Raw genomic sequence first — 19,034 nt, 5'->3', positions numbered from 1 at the left:
GCAACAGCATGAATGAATCTCACACAAATAAAACATTAAGCAAAAGACAGACACAAGAGTACATATATAATTCTATTTCTTTTTTTTTGAGACAGAGTTTCACTCTATTTCTATAAAAGGGCAAAACTCATCCATGGTCACAGGAGGACAAGAATTTCCTATGGCAAGAAGAGACAGTGACTGAAAAAGAAGATGAAAAGGGCCTCTGGGGTGTTGGCAATGCCTTTTTTTTTTTTTAATCTATGTAGTAGTTATGACAGTGAAAATTCATCAAGCTATATACTTAGGATTTGCATTTTTCTATATTTAGGTTACAGATTAAAGGATTTACTTACAAATATAAAGAGGGTATCAGAATACAACCTTGATTTTTCCCATGTAGACTATTCTAAATAACACTGATTCACAGTAATGCCAAAATCAAGTTGTGTACATATGGATAAGTCATTTTTGATAAAGACACAAAGGCAATGTGGTGGATAAAGGATAGCCTTTTCAATATATGGTGCTGAACAATTGGATATCCACATGCAAAAAAATGAACTTGAATCCATACCTTGCACCATATACACACATTAACTCAAAATGGATCTTAGACCTAAATGTAAAACCTAAAATTGTATCTGATCAAAGGCTTGTATTAAAAATGTTTAAAGAAGTTTAAATAAGAAAACTATCGCCGGGCGCGGTGGCTCACACCTGTAATCCCAGCACTCTGGGAGGCCGAGGCGGGCGGATCACGAGGTCAGGAGATCGAGACCATCCTGGCTAACACAGTGAAACCTTGTCTCTACTAAAAAATACAAAAAAGTAGTTTGGCGTGGTGGCGGGCGCCTGTAGTCCCAGCTAATCTGGAGGCTGAGGCAGAAGAATGGCGTGAACCCAGGAGGCGGAGCTTGCAGTGAGCAGAGATCGCCCCACCGCACTCCAGCCTGGGCAACAGAGCGAGACTCCGTCTCAAAAAAAAAAAAAAGAAACCTAATAAAAATAGGCAATTATTTGAACACACATATCATCAAACAAGATACATAGATAGCTAATAAGAACATGAAAATATGGGAAATAAAAATTAAAACCACAATAAGATACCACTCCATGCCTAATAGAGTAGCTAAAATTAAGGCCAGGTGTGATGGCTCATGCTTATAATCCCAGTGCTTTGGGCGGCTGAAGAAGACGGATCACTTGAGCACAGGAGTTCAAGACAAGCCTGGGGAACATGGTAAAACCAACAAAAACTACAAAAATTAGCCAGGTGTGGTGATGCATGCCTGTAGTCCCAGCTACTCGGGAGTCTGAAATGTGAGGATCACTTGACCCTGGGAGGCACGGGTTGCAATGAGCCAAAAGAGCCAAGATCACAGTACTGCACCCAGCCTGGGCAACAGTGAAACTCTATCTCCAAAAACAAAAAAGAATGGCTAAAATTAAAAGGACTGACCATACCAAGTATACACAAGAACGTGAAAAAATTGGAACTCTCATAACTGCTGATGGGAATGTAAAATGGTATGACCACTTCATGAAACAGTTTGGAAATTTCTTAAGAAGTTGGCCAGGCATGGTGGCTTACGCCTGTAATCCCAACACTTTGTGAGGCCCAGATGGGTGGATCACTTGAGGTCAGGAGTTTGAGACCAGCCTGACCAACATGGTGAAACCCTATCTCTACTAAAAATACAAAAATTAGCCAGGTGTGGTGGCACATTCCTGTAATCCCAGCTACTTGGGAGGCTGAGGCAGGAGAATCGCTTGAACCCAAGAGGCAGAGGTTGTAGTGAGTTGAGATCATGCCACTGCTCTCCAGCCTGGGCAAGAGTGACCCCGTCTCAAAAAAAAAAAAAAAAAACTTAAACATACACACCTACAAAGCAATCTGGTCATTCTGCTCCTAGTATTCACCCAAGAGAAATGAAACATACATCCATACAAAGATGTAGACACAAATGTTCATAGTATCTGTCTTTGTAATAGCCCAGAACTAGCAATAACCCAAATATATGTAAACAGCTAATTAGATAACCAATTTGTAGTATATCCATGCACTCTTAATCAGAAATAAAAAAAACAATTAATATATTAATATATGCAACAACATGAGGAATCTCAAAATAATTGTCATAAGTGAAAGAAGCCAGACAAAATAAGTACACATCCTGTGTGAATCCATTTATATAAACTATAGAAAATGCAAACTAATCTATAGTAACAAAAAGCAGATAGGTGGTTGGATAGGGAGGTTACTTATGGAGGGGTGGGAAGGAGGGATAACAAAGGTCCTGAGAAAACTTTTGGGGAAAGTGAGCATGTTTAAAAAACTTTGGAGAAAGTGAATACAGGGTTGGTGCGTATGTTCACTATCTTGATTCTGGTGAAAGTTTCATGGAGGTACATATGTCAAAATGTATCAAAGTGTACCATTTAGGCTGGGCCTGGAGGCTCACACCTATAATCCCAGCACTTTGGGAGGCCGAGGCAGGTGGGTCACTTGAGGTCAGGAGTTCAACATGATAAAACGCTGTCCCTACTAAAAATACAAAAAACTAGCTGGGCGTGGTGGCAGGCGCCTGTAATCCCAATTACTTGGGAGGCTGAGGCAGGAGAATTGCTCGAACCCAGGAGGTGAAGGTTGCAGTGAGCCGAGGTCACACCACTGTGCTCCAGCCTGGGCAACAGAGCAAGATTCTGTCTCAAAAAAAAAAAAAAGTGTACCATTTAAATATATGCAATTTGTTATGTCAAGTAAACCTCAATAAAGCTGTTTTTAAAATGTTGTATATAAATATTATACATGAGAATTCCTGTAATTAGCTGAAAATTAATCCCAGTCATTCCTAACAACAAATATTTATCTAGCACCTACCATATGCCAGGCACCCTGCTAGAGTTCTAGGGATACAATGGTAAGCAAATTGACAATATTCCAAACCTCATGAAATATACAGTCTGCCAAGGAAGCAGAGATTAATAAAAGATTTAGATAGACACATATAATACAAACTGTAACAAGTGCTATAAAGGAAAGGTACACAATGAGAAGACAGACTATAATAGGGAAATCAAATCTACTCTGACAGAAAAATCAGTGATGGATACCCCAAGAAAGTCACATGTAAACTGAGGAAGAAAAGGATAAGCTGAAGATGGAACTTTGCTCAGAAAAGACAGTAATAGAAGCAAAGGCTCTGAGGAAAGAGAAAGCATAAATCTTTGAAGGAAAGGAAAGAAATCCAAAAGGCCAAAATCAAAACAATGTAGACAACACTATTGGTCACCTATTTAACAACTATTCCACTCCTCTTTCCTCATTCCCACCGGAAGTTCAATTATCTACCGTCCTTTGTATGATTATGTGCTTTAGAGGAAGGTGACTCCATCCTTGATTTTAGGAAATGGATACTGTTTGTTTTGACTTAAGTCAATCATGGCAACCTGTGTCTCCCTGCCAGTGACTAGTAAAGGAATAGCATGAGTAAAAGCAGAAAAAAGGGTTATTGGATGCTCTAAACAAGAAATGGTAGTTTGGACTATGGAGGTACCAATGGATATGGAGATGTGCATGAAGAAATAAGAAAGGGCAAAGTTTCCAGGATGTTCCCTAGGTTTCTTAGGTAAATAATAGTCTATCCTTTCTATATAGTCAAAAGCAGGAGAACTATTTTTTAAATTTATTATTAATACTTTTATGTTACTCTTAATATATTTCTCTAAAATTAGTAAAAATTATTTAAAGATCACACATAAACATACCTGATTTTCATGTAGGATACTGGTCTCAGAATGCCAGGCAAACTTATCAAGAATGGATCAATGAGGCTAATTAGATTTGTCTTAGGATACAAACATTGTTTTATAGAATTTTAACATACAATTAACAATACTGGCTACAAATAACATCAATTTTGAAAATCATTTATTTTGCATTGCCTTCGTTAAAAAATTATTTAGGCCAACAAAATGTCTCAATAAATTAAAAGTCAAACCAAGAATTTAAAACATCTAAGGATTTTGACCACTCTGTGTTATTTTAAAATAATTCCAAAGAAACTAGAGATATATAATTAGTTATGCTAACCAAACTTATATAAATTAGGGCTTATAACAGTAATAATTAAGACTCTTATTACAGATATCAACTGACCCAGACAAAATATAAATTACCTTGACAAGTTAATGAAGTACTGTTTCTTTCAGAAGGTGGTGTGCTTGGATAGTTGAAATGACGTGAAGTTCCTTGGTTCATGTCATTGTTTGTAAAATCTTTTGAATGGCATGTACAACAACATGACAATGGTACTTCAGTTTTTTCACTTACGCCCTCATCTGCTGGCTTCTCTAAAAATGAAAGAACCTCTATTTATAATATATCTAATTAAATAAACATTAATCATTATCTGCAACTAGGGTAAGTAACCAGCCCAGTTCACCCAGGATTGGGAGATTTTCTAAGATACAAGATTTTTAGGGCTAACACCAGGAAGGTACATGGCAAACCTGGACAAGCTGGTCACTTTATCTGCAGCATCAAATTAGGAAAAGAGAGAAATATGCCAAAAACATTTGGTCGGACACAGTGGCTCATGCCTGTTATGCTAGCACTTTGGGAGGCTGAGGCGGGCACATCAATTGAGGTCAGGAGTTCGAGACCAGTCTGGTCAGTATGGTAAAACCCTGTCTCTACTAAAAATACAAAAATTAGCCAGGCATGGTGGTACACGCCTGTAATACCACCTACTCAGGAAGCTGAGGCAGGAGAATCACTTGCACCCAGGAGGCGGAGGTAGCAATGAGCTGAGATTGTGCCACTACACTCTGGCATAGGCAACAGAGCTAGACTCTGTTTCAAAAACAAAAACAAAAACATTTATAGGGAAATTATCACCCATTTATGTAATCTATAAACATCTAATAATCTAAGATTAATAATGTAATAAAAGTACAAGGCCGGGCGCGGTGGCTCATAATCCCCAGCCACTTTGGGAGGGCCGAGAACAGGCCGGATCCGAGGCTCAGGAGTTCCGAACATCCTGCTCGCTCGGAAAATCCCGTCTTTCTAACTAAAAAACAAAAAAAAAAAAAAAGCTACGCCGGGGCGACGTGGCGCCGCCTGTACGTCTCCGGAGGCTGAGAAGGAGAATGGCGTAAAAACCCGGAGGCGGGAACTTGCAGTGAGCTGAGAATCCGGCCCACTGCACTCCAACTGGGCGACAGCCCATCCAGACTCGGCGTCTCCAAAAAAAAAAAAAAAAAAAAAAAGTACAATACTCAAGTACTCTCTCTCCATCCTCAAATTCAAGAATGGATTTGCGCGCTCAAGTATATTCTTACTCTCAGAATTTGAAAAGTTCATAAAATGAAATAATAATCTAATACATCGGAATTCCCAAATCTTTCCCCTCTCTATTTCAAATCTCTTTTTTTTTTTTCGCTGAGTCTCGCTCTGGTTGCGGCTGGAGTGCAGTGGCGTCTCTCGGCTCCTGCCTCCCCAGGTTCACGCCATTCTCCTGCCCAGCCCCCACCGCCACTCAGTCCGCCACCCCCGGCTAATTTTTGTATTTTTACCGCTGTTAAGCTAGGTCCTCCTCCGCTCTCCCTGGACCTTTGTATCCACCGGCCTCCCCTCCCAAAGTGCTGGGATTACAGGCGTGAGCCACTGCGCCCGGCCAGAAACATGTTTTTTGATGTATTAATTCTGATACTTCCATCAAAATACATTTTAAGGTCAAAATTCAAATCAATAAAATAGGTAATTTTAGTGCCTAAATATAATACCAAATTGTAGTAAGTTTACATTGTGTGCCTACCTTATAAACAAATGTACAATTCATACACCCCCAAAAAAGCTAAATAATTTATTTTTTAAAATAATTAGTATTGACATTGTTTTCCCATTTGTACCACATAAATATTTCTAATTCTATTTTCCAGACATCTGCCATTAAGACCTGATGTTAGTACTGATAAACTCATATTTTCCAAAATTAACATCAGTAAGAATCAAAATGAACAACCAAAAGCTTATGAAATATTTACTTTTTTTTTTTTTTGAGACAGTTTCGCTCCTGTTGCCCAGGCTGAAGTGCAATGGCGCGATCTTGGCTCACTGCGACCTCCACTCCCTGGGTTCAAGCAATTCTCCTGCCTCAGCCTCTCGAGTAGCTGGGATTATAGGCACATACCACCTCGCACAGCTAATTTTGTATTTTTAGTAGAGACGGGGTTTCTCCACATTGGTCAGGCTAGTCTCAAACTCCAAACCTCAGGTGATCCACCCGCCTTGGCCTCCCAAAGTGCTGGGATTACAGGAGTGAGCCACTGTGCCCGGCCTTAATATATTCTTATTAGTAACAAACATTTCATTTAAAAATGTATATATATACACCTATATACACATATATACATATATATACATACCATGTTTAACCTCAAATTCTCCTAATACTTTAGGTTAAAGCCATCTAATGTAACTAAAATGTATCCAATATTATATTTCTGATTCACTATGTAGTTTATATAGTCTTTCATAAAAGTAAATATTAATAGGCATTTGTTAGCAAACAAAGTAAAAATAGCTTGGCCTGGTGGCTCATGCTTGTAATCCGAACTACTTAAGAGGCTGAAGTAGGAGAATCATTTCAGCCCAGAGGTTTGAGTTTACAGTGAGCTATGATCACATCACTATGCCCCATCCTGGGTGACTCCATTCAAAAAAAAAAAAAAAAAAGGAAAAGTAGTGGGAAGTAATATAAATTCATACAAACATTATACTAAAGTTTTGTTTATCTGGCATTTAAACAAGTAGAAAAATCAACTAGAATGCATTATTTTTTATATATTCCATGTGCTAATGTTATGAGAAAGGAACAGATAAGCAAATATATTAAAAGATTTCCCCCCTAAAAAAAAGCAATTAGTATGTGTCATAGCATCATGACAGCCCATCTCTTGCATCTTTTACATACAAATTATCATCTAATTATTTTCATAATGATAACTCTAAGCATCCAAAACTTTGTTTTTTGAGACAGGGTCTCATTCTGTCACCCAGGCTGAAGTGCACAATCACAGCTCTCTGCAACCTCGACCTCCTGGGCTCAAGCGATCCTACCACCTCAGTCTCCCAAAAATTGATTGTCATTTTTTGTAGAGATGGGGTCTCACTATGTTGCCCAGGCTGCCAAAAGTCTTTATGTACTTTTCCTTTTTTTTCTTTTTTTTTTTTTTTTTTGTTTTTTTTGAGACGGAGTCTCGCTCTGTCGCCCAGGCTGGAGTGCAGTGGCCGGATCTCGGCTCACTGCAAGCTCCGCCTCCGGGGTTTACGCCATTCTCCTGCCTCAGCCTCCCGAGTAGCTGGGACTACAGGCGCCCGCCACCTCGCCTGGCTAGTTTTTTGTATTTTTTAGTAGAGACGGGGTTTCACCAGGTTAGCCAGGATGGTCTCGATCTCCTGACCTCGTGATCCGCCCGTCTCGGCCCCCCAAAGTGCTGGGATTACAGGCTTGAGCCACCGCACCCGGCCTTTATGTACTTTTCAACTCATCAAAAGACTAAATTATGTTCAATACTATTTTAGCATTAATTAAACATATGGAAACTCTTTTGGAAGATATATAACTTATTTTAAAGAAACATCATTAAACGAGTATTTAAGTTAGCGACAGCATGGCTGAACCAGTCTGGATAAAGAATACTGTATTATATTTTTTCAGGTCCCAGTAAGCAACTTGAAGATTTCAAGCAACTACTTACCACTAAGAGACTGTTGCCATGCTAAAGCAGAACAAAGTAAGGCTAAGCTTTTTCCACTTCCTGTGGGACTCTCCAACAAACAATGTTGCTTACTGTTTAATCCTCTGAGAATCTATGAACACAGGAACCAATGAAAAAGATTAATAAACATTTTAACTTTATAAAGGTCTCTCTCCATCTGAAGTATAAAGAACACCAAGAGGAAGTGAGATTGCACTCCAGGGAACACAACGATAGCAGAAGGAACTCGTATTCAGTTAAATCCAAACTGTATTCCTTTACACCTTTCCCTAAGATTATCTTGGACTTACCAAAATATCAAGCACAAGAGAAGAAATGAAAAAAGCAATCTGTGCCAGAATTATGCAAGCACCAATGATTTCTGTAAAACCAGAATACATTACTACCTATCAATATCTTTGATGAAAACTCAATGAAGGATACTGCTAGTGAGAGTACAAATTGTTGCAACTACTTGGTAGAGAAATAAACAATTTCTCATAAAGTGAAGATGCCCAACTCCAGCAAGTTCAGTTCTATGTGTACACCCAAAACCTTTCCCACATGAACACAAGGAAATGCATAAGAAAGTTCACAGCAGCAGCCAGGCACGGTGGCTCATGCTTGCAATCCCAGCATTTTGGGAGGCCAAGGCAGCTGGGTCATTTGAGGTCAGGAGTTCGAGACCAGCCTGGCCAACATGGTGAAAACCTGTCTCTACTAAAAATACAAAAATTAGCTGGGCGTGGTGGCGCATCCCTGTAATCCCAGCTACTCGGGAGGCTGAGGCAGGAGAATAGCTTGAGCCTGGGAGGCAGGGGTTGCAGTGAGCTAAGATGGCACTACTCCACTCCAATCTGGGCAAGAGTGAGACCCTGTCTCAAAAAAAAAAAAAGAAAAGAAAAAAGAAAGTTCACAGCAGCATTGTTTATAATTGCAAAAGAATGTAAACAACCTAAATGTCCACCAATAAGAAAATGAACAGATAAATTCTGGTATATTCATCCAATGGAATTTATACAGCAATTAAAATTGATTAAGAATCAACAGGGCTATATATTAAAATTAATGCTAAGTTAAAAAACTCAAGTTCTGCAGAAAGATAAGGTACAGTATCACATCAATGCACAAAGTTTAAAATATGTAAAATAATATTCTATATTGTTTATGGATACATATATATGTAATAAAAGTATAAAAACATGGCTAGGAAAGGAAAAGAACAAATTCAGGATACTAATAATCTTGTTACCAGTAAATAAGATATGAAGTACATATGGCAAAATAGATTAACACAACTGGAAAGCTGGTTTACTCAAATTTGTATATTAATTTTCTACATGATCCAAACAAAACAATGGTGAGAAAAATAGTATTCTGTGTAAAAGACAGTAAATACTCTGTAGAAAGCAGTTTTTCACTAAAAGTATAGAAATTCCAAATGAGCTGAGAACGTTTTTCAGCATGTTCTTCTTTGCCTTAATCACGGATATATACAGTTTAGCAGCAATCAGTGGTTTCCTAGAGGTTACATGTTCTTCCAATGGAACCCAGAAAATATTCTCCATTGGCCAGGCGTGGTGGCTCACGCCTGTAATCCCAGCACTTTGGGAGGCCGAGGCGGGTAGATCACCTGAGGTCGGGAGTTCAAGACCAGCCTGACATGGAGAAACCCCGTCTCTACTAAAAATACAAAATTAGCCAGGCATGGTGGTGCATGCCTGTAATCCCAGCTACTCAGGAGGCTGAAGCAGGAGAATCGCTTGAACCCGGGAGGTGGAGATTGCGGTGAGCCGAGATCGCACCATTGCACTCCAGCCTGGGCAAAAACAGCAAACTCCGTCCCCAAAAAAAAAAAAAAAAAAAAAAAGAAAATATTCTCCATTTACTGAGAATATGAATGCAGTCACATACTCAATGTACTTCATGGGTCATAAGTATCTGTATCTTAATAAAAACTTAACTGCTGAAAAATACTTACAGAATTCATCATAGCAAGCTGTGATGGGTAAGCTTTATAAGGAAAGTAAATCTTCACCCCACCGATTGTATATTCAGACCACATCGAAGACATAGTGCTTTCCTGTTTATTTCAGATTCCTAACTGCAATAGAAATGAAAATGGCAAATATTGAGACACGCCTTTCAAAGAAAACCAGAGAACCAAAACTAAGAGAGAAATCTGGAAATAAAAACTGGAATTAATAAAAGTGGAAACAAAACAAATGGAAACAAAAGAATTTCCTAGTCTTATAAATCACAGTGGTCAAGAGCATGTCTTAGAGTCTAACAAATCTGGATTTGTATCCCTCGCTCTGCCAGGTATTAGTTGTGTGACTTTGGGAAAGTTAGTTACCTTCTCTAAGCCACAGTGACTGCATGTACCCCATAGGATTGTGGTAATGATTAAGTGAAATAATGTGCAAATATGATACAGTACATACCAGATTAAACATGAGCTCTTGTAACAGTTAGATCAGATGTAATCAACCTACAGAAACAAATAAGTTCCTGTGGTCTCTCTCTCTACAACTCCATAGCACCACTCTTTCTCCTGTTCTTCCCCTTTGTGTTACCCCTTTCTGCAGTCCTCCACTTAGAAGAAAAAAGCTGTGGACCAGAAGTCAGGAAGCATAGGTTCTATACCAGGTTTTGACAGGGACTCAGGTATGTCATCTTTGCCATATCTTTTTACTTCTCTAGTCTAAGATCCTTACCTGTGATAACCCCTAATTTAATTTAAAGGCTGTTGTAAGAAAGAGAATGCCTTGGCACATAGTAGGCACTCAAAAATTTTATTTAAAGGTCAGTAGAGTATTATAGAAAGAGGATGGGCTTTGGAGTAAGGCAGTCCTAAGTTTGAATTCCACTGTGTGAATCACTTCTCAGAGCTTTTTTCTCCATATATGGAATTGAAATAAAACTACTTACCTGACAGGGTTTTTATGAAAATTAGCCAGGGCAGAATATACCTAACCCAGGACCTGACACAGATGAGGTGATCACTTTAATCCTCACCTCTTCTAAACCACTTCTCTTAACCTAGGATCCACGGATGTAATTCAGAGACAATGACCTCAAGCATAAGTTTCTGTACATGATTGCATTTTTCTGAAGAAAAAGCCCATAGATTTCTCTTCCCCTAAATATATCTCAAGGAAATCAAAATAGCGGGGGAAATTACATGCATTGTTATTAAATAAGGAATTATCTGCAGTCGTGAGAAAAAATTGTAAATTCAATCTGGGGACGAAGAGATGGTTAAAACAGCAATTCAATAGATTATAAAGCCAATAATAACATTCACCACCGCTTGTGTGTTCCAAAAGAAGTGAAGAACGGTTATTCTAGGGTATTTTCCAGCTCTAACATTTTGCGATTCTATCTGTACAGCTCTGAGAAGGAGATGTGGTGGAATCTAACCTCTTAATATGACTCAACAACTCAACGCTGGCCTAGTTACTCAGATAAAATATATAAATCAGCCCGCCCTGTACCCCGGCTGTGGCAACAATAGTGTCAAAATGGGGTAGCCTCCCCCAAACATTGCATAAAGGATAAACACACTCCTCTGCCTCCCGCCAAGAAGCAACGCAACGCCCGGGCTAAGAACAGGCCTGCGCTCAAAGGAGGTAAGGATAGGTTGGCTCCCTCCTCAGGTTTTCTGCCCCGTATCTCCCTCTTCCCCCAGCCAGTAGAGATCCCCGAGGCCCTGATGATCCAGTCACCACCGATGGGCCCGCAGGCGGTGCAGAGGTACTCAAGCCCTTCCCATTGACTTCCCTCCGACTTGCCTGTCTGGAGGGAAACCAAAGCAACGCTCTGAGCTCCGATTCACTGAAGAAAAGGAAACTGATTTCTGAGAGCAAATAAAGCGGAGCCCTGGAAGAGAAGAAAGGGCACGAGCCCTTTCTACTCCCTCTTCCTGGCGGGGCTGCTACTTCCCCGGCCTGGTGTGCAGGATTACGGCCGCCGTACCTTTCCTCGACTCCAGCACTCACCAGACCCCTCAACCACACAGCCCGAGACGAATTCCCGCCTCCCGCCCCCTCGACTCCCAGCGCCCAATAGTCCAGCGAGCTCGACCAATCACCCGCCAAGGCCAGAAATAAACCAATCCCGGCGCGAGGTGAGGGGGCGAGCACTTCGGCATCCAATGAAAAAAAAAAAAAAAAAAAAAAAACCACAGGCTCCAGGTACGCGGAGGCAAAGGAAGGCTGTGGCCACTCCAGCAAATCCCCAGTGTTTGTTTGAAGGAGAACGTCTTCTCGGTTTGACTTTTGAAACCAGCGATAGAGCCTATGCAGCAAATTCCCTAGAAACTGGAAGTCTCATTCTCCAGGTCCATAGACCAGCAGAAAGGGAACATCTTTAAGCTTTGCTAAGTTCTTTTAACACTCATCAGTGCCAGTCAGTTTAAATTACCCAGCTTTGCAGTAGCGAGGATAGCGAAGACTGAGGCAGGAATTGCCAGGCTGCTGAGCCAAACTTAAGTAAGAAGGCTCTGTGACATCGGGCTACAATCTATCTTTCATAATATTCAAGGCTTTCCCGGATACTAAAATAAGCCAGAGACAAGCTCTCAGGGTCTCCAGCATCATATCACTTCTACCTCCATTAAGGCTTATCCGCCTTCCATCCCTCCAAGACCAGTTTATTATTTGCCAATAGTTCTTGAATTTACTCAAAGAAAAGGAGGTTCATCACGATCTTGCCAAATCATGTTTTTTTTTAAATCTGTATAACCTAAATTTGGCTCAAATAATAATGTCCCCAAAAGGCAAAACCTGATACTGTTTCTCAAATTCAAGTAACTAGTTTCCGGAAGGAGTTTGCTGGGAAGAAACAGCAGGAGGGGGCTGATTTGTTTGCCTCACTGTCAATTGTGATATATCTTACCAAAAATGACAAAACTTGTAGTGGTAAAAATAACCTCTACCCTTTGACCTAGTAATCTGAGCTCCAGATATTTATCCTAAAGACGTAATCTAAACGAAAGAAAATGTGATACTTCAATTGACAATAATACCTATTGATAATATTGAAAAAAATCATGAACTTCCCAGTCTAGTAATATGGAGGTGGTTATGATAGATAAATTCAATACATTATGAAGCCAATAAAATTATAAAAATTAAACTTGCAAAAAAAAAATCCCATATAAGGTTAAGTGAAAAAAGGCAAAGCAAACCCCAAACTGGGTGTTAGGGATTCAGTAATGTGAAAATATATATGGATGACCAAAGATGGAGTAATTTACTGTTAAGACAGTGAAAGGAAGGATAATGTTTAAAAATAAATCGTTAAAAATACCTTCAAATTGTTATTTCTCTTTTATAATTTTAAAACATCAACTCTTGGCCGGGCGCGGTGACTCACGCCTTGTAATCCCAGCACTTTGGGAGGCCGAGACGGGCGGATCACGAGGTGAGGAGACCAAGACCATCCTGGCTAACACGGTGAAACCCCGTCTCTACTAAAAATACAAAAAATTAGCTGGGCGTGGTGGCGGGTGCCTGTACTCCCAGCTACTCGGGAGGCTGAGGCAGGAGAATGGCGTGAATCCGGGAGGCGGAGCTTGCAGTGAGCCGAGATCGAGATGGCGCCACTGCAACCCAGCCTGGGCCAGCGAGACTCTGCCTCAAAAAAAAAAAAAGAAAAAAGAAAAGAAAATATCCACTCTTTTAAGTAACTGCTCTGGTATAACTACTCTCATTTTCCTCTCCTAAATTATAAGGGTTTCAATTGGCTCTCACCTTGCATTGCCGTTTAATTATGTGGCATAACAGAAAGGGGCACATGTAGGCACTGGAGCCAAACAGACCTAGAATACAGTCCCTTGAACTGTTCCCTTCAGGTTAACTCTAGTGGAATGAAACACAAAAACTGCAGGTTCGTTTGATAAAGAATATGAATGTTTATAAACCAATATTCAAAATAGCTGCACACATCTGTTTTCACTTGAATAAAAAAACACATTGTGACCAACTTTATAACCTTAACTTAAAATACATGAATATTAACATTTACTAATATATTTACACATTTTATTTACATCATCAACAAATCTGATGATTAACAGCATATGTGATTATTTTAACACAGCAGGTTATGACCAGTCTTTGAAAATTGATCCAGGAATGTGCACTGCCTTTAGTTAGAAAACATACTTTAACTTTTTCTGAACTCCTAGGGCATATCTATTCACACAAAATATCGCAAGGCCTCAGTTCAAAAAAAAAAAAAAAAAAAAAGGAGCAGTTGTATTTAATCTTAAGGGACTACAAAACTGCCTTGTTTAAAAATATGAAAATTCTTATGCTATTTTTAAGCATATGCTTTTATTTTTCACATCAAAATTACTTAATTGAACATTAAGCATCTAATAAAAAGTTATATTCTATCATATGTGATACTATGCACTTCATGATTTGAAACAGCTACAAACTCATTCTCATAGAATGTGAGGTAGGGCCAGTAGTAACCCCATTTTACAAAGGAAGAAAATGAGATGTGACTATTTACTAGTGAAAAGGCTGAAGTTAAATTTCATTTCTCAAAAACTACACCTTCTTATTAGCCTAATTCCTTTTACAAGTGAAGAGGTCTGGCCGGGTGCAGTGGCTCACATCTGTAATCCCAGCACTTTGGGAGGCCAAGGCGGGCAGATCACCTGAGGCCAGGAGTTCAAGACCAGCCTGGGCAACATGGCAAACCCCCATCTCTACTAAAAATACAAAAACACAGGTGGCGCATGCCTGCAGTCCCAGCTACTCAGGAGGTTGAAGTGCAAGAATCCCTTGAACCCAGGTGGCAGAGGTTACAGTGAGCCAAGATCACCCCACTGCACTCCAGCCTGGGCAACAGGGTGAGACTCCACCTCAAAAAAAAAAAAAAAAAAAAAAAAAACACAAGTGAAGAGGTCTGTTTCAAGTGGGGGTGGGGAAGTGCGTGATTGAGGTATATCTCAGAGAGAGAAAAGGGAAGTACTTTCTACATTGATAATTTTTTTTTTTTTTTAATGATTAGGGTTTACCTAAATATGTCTGCCTAATCAATGGAAGTTACTGACGGAGGACTGCAAAATCCTTCAGCAACACAGTATTTTCTACATTTTAACTTTTCCTGAGATTCAAACACTGCATTTTCTTACTCAAAGATCTTCTCAAAGTAAGATATGAATTATAATCCTGATGACAAACCAAGAGCTCTTTAATCCAATCGGTTTTATCGCTCTACCTTCATTTAATTTGATATATATTTCCCCTCTCTGAGCATTAGGTAAGTTAATAAAGCATTATAAAAATAAATTTAAAACACAAAACTAAATGAGATCTCCTCTCAGGTTCTTCTTTGAACAAAGATGTTTCTGTAAACACTTTTACACCAGTATCTTAAAATTCCAAATTATTCAAGTATCTCTTTAAACATATGGCTTCATATATTAATAAAAATTGAAGCAAATATGTGAAATCTTTAAATCCTCATCTGTAATTCCACAGAAATCATTTACAAAAGCTACTTGACTTTTTAAAAACCTTCTCAATACTCTTTCTTGAGAACTAGAATTCCAACTTCCATTACTATTACTTGTATTGCCAATCTTTGAGATTTCTACTTGGGTTTTTAACTCCTAATATTTCCTTAATTCTCCTTTCCCTTTACCCTTTTTTCCTCTCCCATCTTTGCATCTTTGTCACATTTTGTTACAAGCTCACAGTTAAAATAAACACCAGGGCTACCCACAGACTCATTTTTATAAGAAATTAAAGGCATGGCAGTCTTCACTTCAAAAGCTAAATACAAGGCCAAATTCCCTTTCCAGTAATGAGTTTCTTACATGTGTTCCCAGTGGGAAAAAAAAAGCTCAGCTGCTACAATATAAACACACCAGCAAAGTAGATTCAAAGACGTGCCAATCAGAAACAAGCAAGCATAATTCTCACAGAGTTCTAAATTATATTCGTGTTGAATTGAATTGTTTTAGTGATTCCACAACATTACTTTACTGTTCCCATTCAGTTTAGAGTTGTTATAATATGCAGATTCACGCTGGGTATATGCAGCAAACAGTTTCTTTTTTTTTGTTTTAAATTTTGTTTTAAATTCCACTAACACTCATATTTATTATTTCAATTACTGTTCTTTCAATACAGTGACAGAGCTGTACATCAGGATCCATGCTTCCAGTGTCCCTGGATCCATTTTTGTAAGATGAATCTTTACAGAGTTGAGACCATCCACTTGGTTTCTCCTTTATTTGTTGAAGACCTACAACATAAGAGAAAAAAACATTAAGGCCAAGCAATTCGGAAAGGAATTTGGTCTTTTTGTTTGAGATATTAAGATAACCCTTGAAAATAAGTTACCACTTACGTGTAATAATTGGATCAATGTCTCTTGTCTGAGTGGCAACATCAGAGGCACAAACTTGCCCTATTTGGATCAGCAAAGACATAATATCCTCATACAAAGGAGGAAATGCTCGACAAAAAGAGACTAAACTTGGCAGAGTTGGCATAAAAAAAGCATACCGCTTAGCCTGTGTTAAAACTGTTGGAAATAAATGAAACAATATTTTAGTTTACAAATATAAATTCAACATGGCTTATACAACATACTAAGGGGTACTATGATCTGTACTGGAGATATAAAGTTCCCTGTCTTCAGAAAGCTCACAATCTAGTAGTCTCAAGTCTTTATCCAAGATACAAATTATTATGCCCAAGATTTGTGATAAGTACATTACATGTATTATTTCATTGAGTTCCTACAATCTTATGAATGACCAAAGTACTATTATGACACTCATTTTATATATGAGAAAACTCTTAAAAAAGCATTAGAGAGGTTAAGAAACTTGTTAAAGATCACAAGCCAGTTAGTGGTGGAGCCGAGATTGAATTCAGGCAGTGTAAACTTTTAATCACTACAAATAATTATAACAGGACATAAATACAATGAAAAGAAAAACAATAGGGTATTATGTAAATAATATAATGAGAAAGAATACTAAATTAACTAAGCCATAATATTAAGGGTTGAATTACAGTTCATATATTTTAAAGTAGCTTATTTTCAGATCATTTTATTCTACAAACCAGAAGGTAGTTAAAATGGCAGAATATGTTTTAGAACTTATGAAGACATCTAATATATTTATCTTTCATTTATACGTATGGTGATATTTTTCTGGAACTCTGAGAATTTGTAATAAGCAAACATTTGTTATCTATGATATAATTACATTCCAAAAGTATATTTGTTTTCCATTTATAAAATATAGAAAGCTTATATTTACAAATCTATATATACTCATTCACACAATGAAAAATACAATTTGCCTACATATTCATTCCCACTACACTATAAATCACATTTGTAAACAGAAGTTTTCAAAAGAAGAATTCAAAAGATGGCATAAATTAAACTAGTATTAACACATATTGTATCATACTATCTCAGTGTGACACAAAAAATATATTGAATCACTAAATGCAGAAAATATAGGATCTATAATAATTTATGTCAGATGTTTGTTGATGTTGACTACCTACCTGTTAACAAAGTTCCCATGACATTGACAGCTAAACGAGCCACACTAAGTGACTTTGGTAATGCATATTGGATACACAAGTGAGAAAGCAACTGGATAGCAAATATCTGCAATACAAAATCCAGATATTACATGTTTCTCAAGAATATCTTTAGGTATTAATCATTATAAAATGTTTTGTATAACTAGTAAGACTGGAGAGAGAGATCAATTGTCCTAAAGCTCCAAAATGCTCATTACCTGTTTTTCAAGTTCTGGCTGTGCAATAAGCTCAGGTATGAAATCTAGACAGATGTGCATAGACGGAATACCTGCGACCGTCAGAGGCAAAAGTTCACATGGATAACCCTATCTCAACAAGAAAGGGAAAAAAAGTCAGAAATAAAATAACTATAAAAGTACAGATAAAAATACAAATGAAAGATTTCATTTCCTTTCTGTAAAAGTTGCTCAGAAGGCTATAGTGCCCTATATGTAACCTGGCATTTCACTTTTCTGATGCACTAGAATACAGATTAAACTACCAAACATTTCATTAGGTTAAAAAAAAAAACTAGGCCGGGCACGGTGGCTCAAGCCTGTAATCCCAGCACTTTGGGAGGCCGAGACGGGCGAATCGTGAGGTCAGGAGATCGAAACCATCCTGGCTAACACGGTGAAACCCCGTCTCTACTAAAATACAAAAAAATTAGCTGGGCAAGGTGGCGGGCGCCTGTAGTCCCAGCTACTCGGGAGGCTGAGGCAGGAGAATGGCGTGAACCCGGGAGGCGGAGCTTGCAGTGAGCTGAGATCCGGCCACTGCACTCCAGCCTGGGGCAGAGCGAGACTCTGTCTCAAAAAAAAAAAAAAAAAAAAAAAAAAAAAAACTAAAAATCTGGATTTTTATCCATATTGCAAAGGCCCATGGTTCATTTGTGTTTTCTCTGGTTTCTAAATGAGTCATGTTAATATAGTATTCAAAGCTCCCAAGAAAAATAAAGTTCAAACACAAAGCATCATTCTTTGGAAACAGACCTGAAAGTGAACAAGCTTAGCAATGTTGGGATCTGCAATGTACATTTGGTGCAAGAGACAACAGATAAGGCACTGAACTTCTCGAAGGTTACAGAGCAAATTGTCTTCTCCTTCCTCCATTCCCTTATTTGGAGTGTTGGTGGTAATAACACTTTGAACATTTCTTAACAAGCTATCTGGATTGACACCATTTGCTTTCTCCTCTTCAGTAGGTAGGCAAATCTCTAAGAGAATCTGGACAGCTGCGCTATCCTATGAGCAAACAAAACATAGTAAAAGTAAGAAGTTTCTGAGAAGTTGGTTTAAAAAACAAATCAGATTTTATTTTCACATGAACATAAATGATAAATAACTAATTTCTTAAACACACATACACAAAGAGGTACTTCTAAGAGCAGAAGTGAGCAATCTGTAGAGCAGTGGTTCTCACCTTTTAGGATTATGAACCCCTTAGGAATCTAAAGAAAACAATGCACCCTCTCCCCATAAAAATGAACATACATAAACAAACATCATTACATGATGATGTCACATATCGCTAAGACAGATCCATGGACTCCAGTTTAAGAATATCTACTAGAAGTTTGCGTCCTTTGTAGGGACATGGATGCAGCTGGAAACCATCATTCTTAGCAAACTATCACAAGAACAGAAAACCAAACACCGCATGTTCTCACTCATAGGTGGGAACTGAACAATGAGATCACTTGGACCG

At 38.5% G+C, this 19,034-nt stretch overlaps 2 protein-coding genes across 2 annotated transcripts in view; both read right to left on the bottom strand.

Moving 5' to 3' along the window:
• The window catches only part of BRIP1 (BRCA1 interacting DNA helicase 1), a 195,283-nt gene extending 183,515 nt beyond the window's left edge, over positions 1 to 11,768 (bottom strand). Inside the window, 4 exon segments of the mRNA XM_017870816.1 lie at positions 4,162 to 4,335; positions 7,750 to 7,861; positions 9,731 to 9,853; positions 11,728 to 11,768. Coding sequence (XP_017726305.1) covers positions 4,162 to 4,335; positions 7,750 to 7,861; positions 9,731 to 9,823 — 379 coding nt within the window. The 5' untranslated portion in view covers positions 9,824 to 9,853; positions 11,728 to 11,768.
• Positions 11,769 to 14,754: 2,986 nt separating this feature from the next.
• The window catches only part of INTS2 (integrator complex subunit 2), a gene marked incomplete at its 5' end in the record, with an annotated part of 61,669 nt that continues 57,389 nt past the window's right edge, over positions 14,755 to 19,034 (bottom strand). Inside the window, 5 exons of the mRNA XM_017870815.1 lie at positions 14,755 to 16,020; positions 16,126 to 16,302; positions 17,307 to 17,412; positions 17,546 to 17,653; positions 18,320 to 18,571. Coding sequence (XP_017726304.1) covers positions 15,851 to 16,020; positions 16,126 to 16,302; positions 17,307 to 17,412; positions 17,546 to 17,653; positions 18,320 to 18,571 — 813 coding nt within the window. The remainder of the gene's footprint in view (positions 16,021 to 16,125; positions 16,303 to 17,306; positions 17,413 to 17,545; positions 17,654 to 18,319; positions 18,572 to 19,034) is intronic.

Source organism: Rhinopithecus bieti, unplaced genomic scaffold, assembly GCF_001698545.2.
Source record: "Rhinopithecus bieti isolate Rb0 unplaced genomic scaffold, ASM169854v2 scaffold_5497, whole genome shotgun sequence".
Taxonomy (NCBI): domain Eukaryota; kingdom Metazoa; phylum Chordata; class Mammalia; order Primates; family Cercopithecidae; genus Rhinopithecus; species Rhinopithecus bieti.
The sequence above is the reverse complement of the archived record's forward strand: the minus strand, read 5'-3'. Positions and strand labels throughout refer to the sequence as shown.